The sequence below is a fragment of the Drosophila mojavensis genome, unplaced genomic scaffold, assembly GCF_018153725.1.
Source record: "Drosophila mojavensis isolate 15081-1352.22 unplaced genomic scaffold, ASM1815372v1 contig_81, whole genome shotgun sequence".
NCBI classification, from domain to species: domain Eukaryota; kingdom Metazoa; phylum Arthropoda; class Insecta; order Diptera; family Drosophilidae; genus Drosophila; species Drosophila mojavensis.
This window is the reverse complement of record NW_025318907.1, coordinates 3,122,800-3,136,403: the sequence shown is the minus strand read 5'-3', so window position 1 is coordinate 3,136,403 and position 13,604 is coordinate 3,122,800. Positions and strand designations below refer to the sequence as shown.

The 13,604-nt window shown below is 42.5% G+C and overlaps 2 protein-coding genes across 7 annotated transcripts in view; both read right to left on the bottom strand.

Annotated features, from left to right (window-relative positions):
• The window catches only part of LOC6580606 (bromodomain adjacent to zinc finger domain protein 2B), a 41,637-nt gene extending 32,186 nt beyond the window's left edge, over positions 1-9,451 (bottom strand). For 5 of the 6 annotated variants that reach the window (XM_044011280.1, XM_044011284.1, XM_044011285.1 and 2 more), the window contains exon 1: positions 8,845-9,451. The gene's annotated coding sequence lies outside the window, so the exon portion shown is untranslated. The remainder of the gene's footprint in view (positions 1-8,844) is intronic. The other variant, XM_044011287.1, reaches the window with a different exon arrangement.
• Positions 9,452-9,910: 459 nt separating this feature from the next.
• LOC6580605 (complex I assembly factor ACAD9, mitochondrial) lies at positions 9,911-12,347 on the bottom strand. Its single transcript, XM_002006395.4, has 3 exons — positions 11,234-12,347; positions 10,787-11,111; positions 9,911-10,723 (listed from the first exon to the last, which is right to left on the bottom strand). Exons 1-3 carry the CDS (start codon positions 12,304-12,306, stop codon positions 10,199-10,201), a joined length of 1,923 nt encoding a protein of 640 aa, XP_002006431.1. The 5' UTR covers positions 12,307-12,347; the 3' UTR covers positions 9,911-10,198.
• Between the last annotated feature and the right edge of the window lie 1,257 nt (positions 12,348-13,604).

Below are 13,604 nucleotides of genomic sequence, written 5' to 3'. Positions count from 1 at the left end.
GTTGCTTTTATTGTTGTTATTGTTGTTGTTGTGGATGTTGTTACTGTTTCTCCTGCCGCTGCCAAAAGTTTTGCTGCGGAAATGCGTATTGCTGGCGCCTCTGCTGCTGCTTTGGCTGCTGGCGCTGTTGGTGCGGAAACAGCGATGCAAATTGTTGAATAATGTCAAGTAAAATTGCGCGCATGATAAATGAAAATGGACGAATTGTGAAAGCTGGCAGCAAGATGCACCTACATATACAACTATATGCATGCACACACACACATACACTTACATATGTGCATATACATTTACATGCACAAGCACAAACATAAGACTTTTCAATGCAATGCAATGTATTGCAGTTGACATAACAGTGCCAGTCGGGGGCGTGGCATGCCATGGCTGGCAGTGTGTACATTGAGGGAGGCATTCAAATACTATGTTATGTATGTATGTATGTGTGCATGAGCAATGAAATACCCTTGCTCATACTACACAAGCACTGAGGTATATGTGTGCTCATATGATTGCTTTTCTATTTATTTATATTATACAACGATTATATTTTTACACTTGTACATATATTATTTATGTGCAAGTAAGTATGTTTGTGCATGCACTCTGCGACAAATTTGTAATGTTCCCCAAAAAAGGGCATAACCAACAACAACATTCACTACAATAACAAATAAAAGCAATCGCGCGCTGCAGATGAATGCGCAGTCAGCGTTAGCGTCAGCGTCAGCGGTTGTAGCTAATGGAGCACTTTTGTTGCAATCATAGTCGTCGTCGTCCTCGTCGTTGCTTTTGTAGTTGTAGTTGTAGTTGTAGCTGTGGCTGTGGCCACTGGCCAGTGGGCAGTCCGGGCAGAAACAAAAGTCAGCTAAAATCTAAATAAAATGTGTACACAGGCGCGCACACATCCATATTCAAGTATAGCACACACACATGCACAGTTATGCGCAAATATAACTAAACGAATAAACAGAATTAAGCAGTTCGACGATTTAATACTCTTACAGACATCGCATATGATATGCATTTGAAGTGAGTTAAATGTAATAAATCATTTTTATTTATTTAATGTTATTTTACTTTATAATACATTTTTGGATTCATTCAAAAACGCGAAAGGAGAATTATTATTATTATTTTTTACAGATAATTGAAAATAGATAAATATAATAATGAAACATTTACATATATATGTTTTTTCATCGAATATTTATATATCTAAATTAATTAGACTGAAAACAACATTTTGGAGTTTTCCTAATCTCAACAACAATTCGCAAGGACTGCAACTAGAAAGTGTATCAAGCGCAGAATGTTTTGGTGGACCTGAGTAAGAGAAATGAAATGTAAAGGGCAACAAGAAGAAGGACGACAACACGATGGAAACGCATAGTGCAATAGCAGTTAAGGGCATAGGCGGGAGGGGCAGGCACAAAGGCAGCGCCTGATGTCGAACATAGTTGGTTGGTTGGGTTGACTGGCTCGTTGGCTGCCTCGTTGGCGGGGGAGTGAAGTGCGAAGAGCTGCAGCAGAGGCAGCCGGGGCAAAGTTGTTGCTGCAACAGCAACAGCAACAACGGCAACGGCAGCAACAACTACAATGCCAGCGAGCTAAAGGCGAGCGTGCCAACTACAACAACAAGGATTACAATTCAAACTTGCTCGTCAGCCAGAGTTGCCGGCCTGCATGCCTGCCTGCCTGCCTGGCTGGCTGCCATTGCCGCGAGGCAATGAGACAGAAGGAATGGAGAATGAGAGGGAGAGACAGTGCGACGAGTGCAGAGAGTTAGAGAGCGAGAGGAGCCGTGCCATGCCGTGTCGAGTCGTGCCGTGCAGAAGGTGGCATTGGCAACAGCAACAACAACATCAACAGCAGCAACTACAACAACATGGGCTAAGTTTTGCTCTTCCTCTCTCCACTGTCCGATGCAGCAGCAACAGCAGCAGCAGCACTAAAGAAGAAGAAGATGAATACACATGCATAAAAACTGTGCGGAAGAAAAAATTTATAAGTACGTGCGTGTCTTACTGCATGAGTATATATATGTGTGTATGCATATGTATAAGAGTGTGCGTGTGTCTATATATATGTGTGTGTGCGAGCACATACCCTGATGCCCGCGCTGTCGACGTTTTTGTGGTCGCTTTGAAATGAAAAGGAACTGCGGCTACTCCCGCTGCCGCCGTCTCTGCCATTGCCACTGCTACTGCAGACGCTGCCTTCGCCGCAGCCGCCACCACCGCCGTCGACGTCAACGTCGCACAAAATAAATGAGAGCGAAGCGCGGCCAAAAAGCAGCGCCCAAAGCAAAGCCAAGCGAAACACAGCGCAAAGCCAACAAAACGAGCGACGTTTTTTTCCACCTCCTCCTCCTCCTTCTGCTTCAGCTTCTTCTTGTTCTTTGCTTTTGTTAATTTTCATCAGTTGAGCAAATGAGTGCAACAGCGCCCAAAAAGGGCAGAGCGAGAGAGCGAAGAGTGAAGAGCACAAAAATATAACCAGCCAAAGGCGAACGAGCAACCGCAGGCGAATTCAACTCAAACTACAACCAAATTGGCTGAGAAACGATTACTCAACACCAAAAACAATGCGTGGACGGGACATTATTTAAATCAAATTACCTTCAATGATAATTTGATAAATTGATGAAGAGCTGTTATCAATGAATTAGTCTATTTAGCAAAACAACAAGAAAAGCTTTTATTCAAATTCAAATATTCTAATTCAATTCAATTCGATGAATGAATAGACAGAGTAGTTCATTCTCGAATAGTGAACCTTAACGGTAATTGTTATTTGTTAGTTCCTGAACTTTTATCAATGAGTTAGTCTAATGCGACAATGAAACAAGCAAAGCTGTTGATGTCACTTAAAACAGTCAATCAACAAATAAGGATGAAGATTATTTTTATTTTTTGATGAATCTATTAATGGTATGAACTATACCGTTAATATGATAGTTAGAGATTATGTTATCAAGTCGTACTCCATTGCTGATTCGCTTACATTTTGCCAGCTGAATAGCTCAATAGAACTAATATTTTGTGAACAGTTGAACAGTTAGTCATTTCGTTATCTCAACAACAAATTGGTCCGTTCCCATGAAATTTAGATAAGTGCGGGCTTTACCGTATCTTCAAATGAAGTACTTCCGACTAATACAATCTAAACTGCACTTTTAGTAAAAACAAATATATTTTAGTATAGTATTTAAAATGAGAATTTCTTTTGAAATACAAAGTATTTGACTATTTGGGAGATATATTAAATAACTGTTCATTAAAACTAGCTGGAGGAGGTTTTAAGGTGGGGTCCAAAACAAACATCTGACACACAGTTTTTGTGTTTAGTTAAGTAAATGATTTATTGACTGACTTAGTGATTTATATGCACATTACTGTTATATTTGATTAGTTCGGTTTGATATGCTAATTATTAATGAATACTTGAATGTCAGTTTCATTATGATTATTAAAAAGATTAATTCATTTGCTTTAACTTGATTGTGCTCAGGAAAGCTTATATTTATATTGTTAATTGAGGGATTAAGAATGGAGGGAATATATAAATGATTATATTAAAATAAAAAAAATAATGAAAAAAATAAACAATAGTTTTAATAGACATAAAAATTTACAAAAATTGTATAAAATATTAATTTTATAAATTCAATTGAAATTTGAATTGTTTTCTGTATAATTTCTTTTGTAAAGCCCGTAACACAAAAATTGTAAATTTCCGCTGACAGGACGCACGATGCAACACTGCAACTGCAACGGAATACCGTAAATGAAGCGTGAGCTGTACTAATTGTTATGCGAGTCCTGCTGCCAACTGACATCTGTGCCGCACACTCGCTACGGCTGCAACTGCACGACAGTTGATGCAGCATGCACTAATTAATTATTGATAATGCGCTGGCTGCTGGCTGCTTGCTGATGTTTCATCTGCCTCTGCTTGACAGTGGGGCCCTGCCACGCCTCCCAGCAGCTACACCCCCGCACAAGCGGGTCCCGGGCAAGTTTTGCAAATTACAAGAATTTCCGCACTCAGGGCACAGAAATAGATACAAAATGTGTATGTGTGTGCGTGTGTGTGTGTGTTTATTCGCTCATCTGCATCGTGTGTGTGTGTCTATCTAATGCAACTACAAATGTGGCAAGTGGATGGCGGCACAGTTGAGTGCTTCACATGGTGACAAACGTCGTTGTCGTCCTCGCAGTCGTCTTTGTATAATTTCCACAATAGCCAAGAAAATGCTCCTCGCTGCGCAGATACAAGATGTAAGATGCACGCAAACACACACACATACACAGCAAAGTTTACAGAACAGAGCAGTGCTGGAGCTGCAAGTGGCGGGGCTGCTGCTGGGTAGACCAACCTTCGTTGCATGCAAACACAAGCTACATCTACAGTATTCCCCACTTATGTGGATACACATAGTCATAGCCACATGTGCGAGTCGTTTAATTCGTGGGATAACGGCCGTCAAGGCGAAGTCGTCCTCACAGTCGCAGTTACATTTGCTATAAGCACCTACCCACCCACCTCTCTGCCCGCTTCTTCTTACAACCGACACACTCACACACTCGCACACACACACATCGGGTCACACTTGAACATTTGTCATGCCCATAATAAAGTACAGCGTAAAAGCTTTTGGGGTTGCGCTGCTCTTGCCTCTGCTTCTGCATCTCTCACTCCAGCGCTCTAGCTCGCTCTCTCTTTCTTTCACTCTCTTCTTCTACGTTCGCTCTCACAATTCCAGGCAATCGCGTGTCCAGGCAGCAACAACAACGACAAATTCCACCCAAAGCCGCAGTCGCGTCAGCAGCCCAACAACAACATAAACAACAACAAGCAAAGAGAATAACGAGAACCGTTTTAGTTTCTTTTTTGTTTTCTGCTGTTTTTTCCTTACTTTTTTCGATGATTCGTTTCTTTTTTTTTTGGTGGCAACTCTCCACACAACAAAAGCGATTGGACGACAACCAGGGCAACCAGCTCGAAGTGTTGCCAAATGCTCTCTGATAAGGCCCATTGCAGTCGCAAGTGAACCCATTTTGTCGCAGCGCTTCCGGTTGCAGTATTGCAAAGAGCTTTGTGTTAGTTTGCAAACAATATGTACACTCGCATAACATGTATGTATGTATGTGTATGTGTATGCACGAGGAATAACTGTCCTTCCCTTACGCCAACAGCTCGCAGCGACTGAAGGAACAGTTATCTTTTTTCATTATTTTGTTTTCTTGTATGGTTTGCCCAATGCGAAATACTTTTTAACTGTAAATTCTCTAAATACCCTTACATATCATGTAGCTGGCATATTGAATGCAACATTTGCTTGATCTAAATACAGTTACAGATTGTTAGCATACAATAACAGAATTCATCTTATAGATTGATCTAAGCTTACAGAGATCTAAACTTAAAAGACGAGGAGGAAAAAATTGATCAATTACATATGGAAAACCTAAATAAAGGCTACCCTAAACAAGTGTATAAGCAATTTCAAAAATACAACTTTTTCATGAATTAAATATATTTCAAATATTACAAAATTATGAAATGTTACTTTTTATGTAGAAAATATCTATATACATTTTTTATTGCAAATAGAATGAATTTCCAATATCGTTCACTTAGTCGTTGAAGTCTCAAGTAGAGAAAGGTACCACACAATGTAATCTAAAGAAATTCTTGTTTACTTCTATTCTACATTATTTGTATTACATATTTACCTGCATGTAAGGAACGCATACATTTAATTACAATTCTGTACGCATTAGACAGCTACACAATTAAATTCAATCAAAAGAGCTAATTAAAATTGTTTTGTAACTCTGGTCCGATGAAAACGAGAACAGAGAACAGAAAACAGAAATAAAACAACAATAACAACAACAAATTTTCCCCTCACAATCAAAACGAAAATGTACAAAATGCAATGGAATATTGTTTACCGTTAGCAGCGACGGCGACGCTGACAGCGCGTTACAAACAAGCACCCAACGAAACAACTTGTACTGCAGAGCGAGCGAGACAGCGACAGCGGCAGGCGACAGAGTGGGAGGCGATGAGGTCCAGTTTGGGGACTTTGCAATTCACACTCATCTTTAGCATTTGTAATTTTTCGTTGCTGCAGCTGCACAACATAAATTCAATTGTTGCCAATATTTTCAAAACGTTGCCAGAAGCAGCAACAACAACAACAATAACAACAACAACAACGGCATCATCATCAATACCGACAACAGCAAATTCAATTTTCATTTATCCATCGGCTCATCTATCCATCTATTCGACTGCCTATTGCTATCTCGCTCTGTCCCCCATTTGTGGCGTGTGATTTTTTGCACTTTCAACTGTGCAGTTGAAATGTGCTTTGCGTGTGTGAGTGAGTATGCGTGTGAGTGCGCCGAAAACAAATAAAATGTGTGGCTGTGCATTACAATACAATGGTGGGAGGGGGAGGGTGACAGTTCTGCCCATCACCTTTCCAAACCCAATATCCAATTAGTGGGCAGCTCCCCTCCCCAAACTGATATCAGTCAGAGCCAGTTTTGATTCCCACTTTCATTGTTCCAACGGGCCTCACGACGTTTGCTTTTTATGGCCTCTCGATGCTACTGTTGTCGCTGTTGTTGTTTTTGTTGCTGTCTGCATTCGGCATTTGCCATTTTGTATGTCTTGCTGTTGCTGTTGTTGTTGTTGTTCTGTCCCGAACTCTTCGCTTACGCTGCCGCTTATCTGCCATTAAACGACGCTGCTGCTGCTACTGCTGCTGCGCTGCCCTCAACTGCACACTACGCTTCACTTTGCTGTGCTCTGCTTTTGCTTTAGCTTAAACGTTCGTCGTTTCGATTTCGGTTGCCCGATGCCATCGCCGTCATTCCCGTTCCCATTTTGTACCCGCGCGCATCTCTCGAGTGGGAGCCCAAGGTGCAACATTGGCAACGGGCCTGGGCCTGGGCCAGCCAGACGCGCCGTGAAACAAATGGCAGGCACTGTAGTAAGCATGCACGAGCTCTCTCACTCACATACACACACTCTCGCACACGCACACACACATGAATGAACACACATGCATGTATGTATGTATGTAGGTATCTGTAAGTATGTGACGTTTCTGCCGCAGCCATCGCCACCTGCCATTTGGGGGCGCAGCATTTGTCGCCATTTATTTACACGATTAGAAATCGATTTTATGCGTTTGGATAATATTTCGAATGTAGAGAAACACATACATATGTACAACAATAGACATTGTGTATGTGTGTGTATTTATACATATGTGTACATACAGACACACATACATAGCATGTATTGGTCGTCATTAAAATGATTTATGTCAAACATATCGAAATGAGGGTTGCGAAATCGATTTGTGCGTGTGTGACAACAAGGCGTATCACACCCACAATTACCTTCAACATTCTAGAAACTGTGTAATCTAAAAAAAAAAAAAATAAATAAAATACAATAGTAAAAAGATACCTAACAAAAGCAAAACAACTTAACTAAAAATTACTATCAATTAAATTAAGCCGTACGACTAATTAGCGCAGGCGCAAGCAGCGAACCGTTAATATGCAGTAATGCTCAAGTACAATCAGAAAGCTTAAGAATTGAACACAAACAAAGCTCGTGCTAGCCCTGCATTGGCTATTCGACATGCTTACTCACTCACAGAAACGAGTTAAAGCTAATTGATTAATAACTTTCGAACGAAAAAAAGCTTAGGCATACGTTTAAAACAACTACAACATTCAGCAGTTCCAGTCTAAGCACACTGGCTGGAGGGGAACTGTGAGATTGGGCCGTAAAAGAATCGAAAAAAAAATAAAATAAAAAGATGGCAAAATCCAAATTCAATCCACTTCGTGGCGCTGTGCCCGACATAGGCCAAATACTAGACGTCGTATAACAACAACTACAATACACCCACATTGCCAATTTTAACACACATGCACACACAACGCACACACACACCCAGCAAAGTTCGTGAGCAAATCTCAAATTAAAGCAAGCAGAGTCAACGACGACGCAGCGTCGCTGCCGTAGTCGACGCTCCGCTGCGTTGATGGATTGTAGTCCGCAAACATACACACGCACACACATTTGAGTTCATATAAATATATATACACTCACGCATAGCCACGACGGGCCGAGAAAAATACAATCCAGTGGAATCGTTTGGCCGGTGACTCTTTTGGCTTGTCTTATGTTCCTTGGTCACCTCCCTCTCTCTCAATCCACAAACTCACTCACGTGAGTGTGTGTGTGTGTCGTGTGCCAATGCTCATGGCGTTCACTGTCCCCGAGACCAAAAAAAATAACAAAACAAAAAATTACATACTCTCCGGAACGAAACGAAATGAAATAGAAGGCACAACTCTGCTGCTGCTGCTGCTGCCACTGCTGCTGGTACTCTTCTTTTTCTTTGGTATATTATTTCTACCATTTTTTTTATTGCTTGGGGCGGTCGACTTGTGCGTGAATTGGCTCTCACATTTCTTCCCTCAAGACTTTACGAGAATCCGTTTCAATCCCTCTGTTTTTAAGGTGTTTAATTTATGTGACCCCCACCTCCTTTTATTATTTTTATTTTTTAGGGAAAAGGAACATTTCTAGTTCCGTTTCTCATGTCCAACTTCGTTCCATTGTTGTTGTTTCGCCACAGAGCACAGCAATATTAGGTTCCTCCCCACAAAGGAACGAAAAATTGCGAGCCGGCAACAAAAAAAAATGCGAATTCGAATAGAAATTGTGCGTAACACCCCACATTTTGGGGTAAAATTTGGTGAGCAATGCGGCCAAGCTGTTGTCTTGTTGAAAAAAATTTACCTGTGTCAAGTAAAACGCTGCTCGACGGCTGCTGGTTTGCTTATCGGCGTCCTCGCTTTGTTGCGCACTTTCGTATTTTGTTTGTCTGCTTCTCTGCTTCTGCTTTTCTAAAACACTCGCACAGAAACGAAATTTGGCGATTGCGTAGCTTTGGGCCTGCCCGCAATTCCCATTTGATTTTCATCGGCTTTCCCTTTTTTGGCAAACAATTTCATATGCTCAATTCACCTATTCCCCTTATTTTTGCCCGCACTCACATATACACAGTTTCGCGGGCACACGCATATGCATACGCACACATGCACACATCGATACGGGGCAATAATTTTCGCCGTGGGCGTTTTTCTTCACATTTGCTTTTTTAAAATTTGTGTATTTTTTCATTTATGTTGCCATAACTGTTACAAGTGCAGCCGCCCACAATGCTTAACGTGCATCGGTTTACGACAGTTTTCACTGTTCACTGCACATAGTATTTGTATGTATGTATGTATATAATTTGTAACTTGAAAATAATGCTTGAAATTTGCAACACACTCTTTTCGCACTTTCGCACTGCCGTCAATAAAACCGCGCGTGAACCGCACGACAACCGAAACGAAAATGAACCGATGCAATAATATGGCAACTGAAATGAAGTGGAATTGAGTGCGTCCGACGTCGGCAGCGCTGCCCAAAAGAGAGCGTGACAGAGTTGAATTTTGAGTGTAACAAACACTACGAAAATGTTTTATATATTTTTGTTAAATTAAGAGTTGAGTGTATTTCGTATAATGAGCCAGATAATTAACTAATATTGGCACATGAGATACTATATATTTTATTCAGTTCGATGTTGACTTGATTAGCATACATATATGAGTGAAAATGTTGTTTGAGTGCGAGTGTGGGTCTAAGCTCAGCTCAGCATTGTTCTCTTTCATTTATTTTATCTTTTCATTACATATGAATGTGTGGAGTAAAGATTTGAAAAAATAAAAACAAGTCAATTCAAAAGGCACTCAATAACGCTGTTATTTAACATGTATCTGTTAAGACAGTTAACATAAATGGGTGAAGCAATAAATTGACCTGCTTAACTCAAGCCAAGCCTGAGTCTATTTTTTTATTTTTATCAGTGAACTCAAGTATTACATTTTTTTTTACACTTTTGGGTTGAGCGCTGTTATTGAAATTTCAATTGGTATTGCTCGACTGATAAATACATATATTTTTGGTATATATCTGTAAATTGAGTCAATGCCACCCGATTCTATAAACATTATATATACTGTATCTCAAGCAATCTTAGATTTGGTATATTCATTTACAGTTGAAAGATTAGTTAACAATGGGGGTCGGCAAAATGAAATGCTTAAAAGTTAAAGGTCAGTGGATGCACCGCAAAGTAGCCTTTGCTCTTGGCCACCTGCTTGGAGAGTCGCAGCAGGTTGTTATCGTTGTTTATATAGTTTCCATTGAAGATCTCCATGGCAAGACGCATCACATCGTCGCGCCCCTGCGAGCAAATGGCCGTAGCGGTTAGCAGTTCGTGATCGGCCAGCGGCAGACCGATGCAATAGGAGCGCGAGGCACGCGCTATACTCGCCCACATGGCATAGATGATGGTTGCAATGTTTGCCAGGCGCTGCAGCTCGTGCTGCCGCTCTACAACGGCGTTGCCATATCGTGTGAACATCAGCTCCACGGCCATGTTCAGGCGGGCCACCGAGTGCTCAATATACTGAGCAGGCGCCTCGAGTGTGGGATGCACATGCTCCGCCAGCCGCATTTTCGTCTTGGGACTCTCCAGGCTGGCTGAGCCCAGAAATTTGCTAAAAATCGCGCCGGGATTGAAAAGCGGATTGCGTAGCTTGCTGATGCCCTCATTCATGCGAATCTATCAATGGCAAGAGAAGCGAATGAGATTACTTTGCTCCAATCGATTTCACTGCATACTCACGCCCGCATGCTGCAGTCCAGACAGCGCTATGAACATGCTCAACGAGGTCAACGATTCGCCCTGCGTGCACAGCTGAGCGCTGTCCCTCAGCGCCAGCTCCGCTGGCTGTCCGCTGTGCAGACTCGCCGGCCCGAGCAGGCTCAGGTTCTGCGTGGAGATTGCGTACAGCTGCTGCAGCGTGTAATATTTCGTGATGGCAGTCTCCAGCGTCACATCCTGGTTGTTAAACTCGTCCATCAGGCCCGCTGTCAGATAGAGCATGCTCTCCATGGCGTATATGGAGCACATTGCTTGCGATAGGTTCACCTTGGCCAGATCCAAATCTCTGCAAGAATGAGAATATTATTTAGCAACAATTTGACTAAAGGATCTCCCTCACTTAAGGGAGGATGAGCATGAGGATACTCTAGCTGGCAGGAGCTGTCCTGGCTCTGCCGTTCCACGTACTTGATCTGCACGCCACATTGAGTTGTCTCCACGCTGAACTTTGTCAGGTGATTTAGCAGCCGCTTGGATAAACCGATGCCGAGCAGGGTGCTCCGCAGTCGACTGAAGCGCATCAGCTGCTCCGAGTGACGATTGCCCTCGTAAGCCTGGCCCAATATTTGCTGACTGCTTAATTGCACCTGGTCGAAGTGAATGCGTCGCATGACCGCCTCCCGGCAGCCGAAGGTGGCATGCGTCTCGCCGAGGCGCACACCTGGCTGCTGGCCATCGACCAGAAATAGGGTCAGCTCACGTCCCAGTTCGCCGGGCACATTTATATTCTGCGTCTGTGCGAGCACAAGGAACAGCTGACGTGCGCCGGGTGGAGGCATAACGACGAATGCCTTTTCGCCGTTAAGTGTCCAAGTGTGGCTCTCCAGATCGTAGCTGGCCTGGGTGCCAAAGAAGTCGTTTTCGGGCGGTGCGTACTCGAAGATGGCATCGCTGGCTATCAGTTTGCCGCTGCCCAGTTCCGGCAAGTATTTCTGTTGCTGCTCCGGTGTGCCTAGTTCTCGCAGCATGTCCACCACGACGCGATGCGTCTGCAGGCCGAGCGCCAAGCTGGTGTGGCTCGACTCTGGCTCACTGGCCATGAGACTGGCGCTCCAGGCGTACCCCTTGCCGTCATAATCTGTGGGCACGTTCAGCCCGTAGAGACCGAGCTGCTGCAGATTCTCCAGCGAGTGGGGCTGGAGAGGAGCCTCTGCAAAGTAATCCTTTACCGGCAGCAGCGCGTTTTGCAGACTGGCCATATCCTCGCGAGCAATGACCTCTGGATAGCCAAGCAGCTCCTTGTCCGCCAAACCCACAAAGAAGTTCTTGACCAACGGTTCACGTGCCGGCAAACCTTGTTGCGCTGCAGCGCTCGCCTCCTCCGGCGCTCGACTCTCCTCAGCCCATTGCTGTGCGTTGACGCTGCTGTTGCTTGTGGCGGTCGCTTTGCTGCCTGCGCTGCGTGCTAACAGAAATGTTCCGCATCTATTGTGATTTTTATTTAATATTCTAACAGCACGCGAAAACAATTGGTAGCGCATCTTGCATTAGGTAATGTGAACGAACAATAGAGATGCACATTCTGTATTTATATTCATTTGCCGTTTTCGATAGTAACATCGTTATCGATTTCTCGTGCTGCGGTATTTTTTATAAATCAGTATATTGCATATATTGAAGTTCAATTTGAATTAGGTAATGTAATAAATAAAGATGGATAGATAATACTTTTATTTAAATATTTGGCAATTAAGCGTAACTGCCATTATATATTTGGGATATTACCGGTCTTGAACGGACCATCGAGCTGGCCAAAGTAATGTCACTGACCAAAGTGGTCAGTGGTAATGTACACGAATATCAACGTATCGATAGTATGTTAGTCGATAATTATGGCGTGCGCCTAATTATTTCAAATTACATTTTAAAGAATATTTTGAGAACACATGCGTCTATAACAACTTAGATCTAATTGCTGTTACATATTGTCTTGATCTTAATTAGTTTTTTCTGATATAATGTCATCAGGGAAATCCATTTTTATGGCAGATTTATGCAAGTTGATTTGGAGTTTATGTCTTTGTTCATTTGCACTGATCCAAGCATGTGCTTGACTCACAATATCCTCATTAATCAAGGGACAGCACATAGATAGTTTGCAGTCGTGGCAGTCCTTTTATCAGCTCCAAAAACTGACCATCCGTAATCCAAGGCATCAGCATGTGAAGCTTTTCCAGCTGTTGCAGCTTAAGGAATTGCTCAATGGGTGTTTGATCACAGCAGATATCCAGTTCCCCGGTTATCCGGACCCCGCAGTACCAGCCCTTCTAGCTGCAGTGGAATGAGACTTTCCAGCAGCCTGGAGCGCAAGGCGCCCGCATCGATTCTCAGCGACAGATGCTACAGCTGGCTGAATTGACTCATAAGCTCCGGGCACAACAACTCCTTGTATAGGGCGAATCGTTCCAGGTGTTGACAGTTCCGAACGATGATCTCCAAGTGGCCCATTTGGTGTTGCTGTTCGAAGATGAGATGCGGTAGTTAACAGAACTGACGGTGGAATACATCGCTTCATAAGTAATAAAAATGCTCGAGGGGATTCACTTTAAAAGAAAATGTAAATCAGCTGTGAGAGAGCGCGCAATTGCAATTTCTTCTGATTATAATTGAGGGAATGAAAGGAAATGGAATTGCAGTCGTAAGAGCGCGCAGTTTGAAATTTGAAATATTGAACGAATTTAATTGCAAATTGAATTTTTATGATGTATGAAATGATGACATACTTTATAGAAATTCTTGATTTATAATTATATTCATTAAAAATTTTTTTAATTTTTTT

Bases quoted from the DNA above. Each gene is read 5' to 3' on its own strand.
- LOC6580605 (XM_002006395.4), bottom strand. From the start codon at position 12,306: ATGCGCTACCAATTGTTTTCGCGTGCTGTTAGAATATTAAATAAAAAT. The intron at 11,112-11,233 runs GTACGTGGAACG...TCATTCTTGCAG, and splicing joins CAATGTGGCGTGCAGATCAA to AGATTTGGATCTGGCCAAGG. The intron at 10,724-10,786 runs GTGAGTATGCAG...TGCCATTGATAG, and splicing joins CTGGACTGCAGCATGCGGGC to ATTCGCATGAATGAGGGCAT.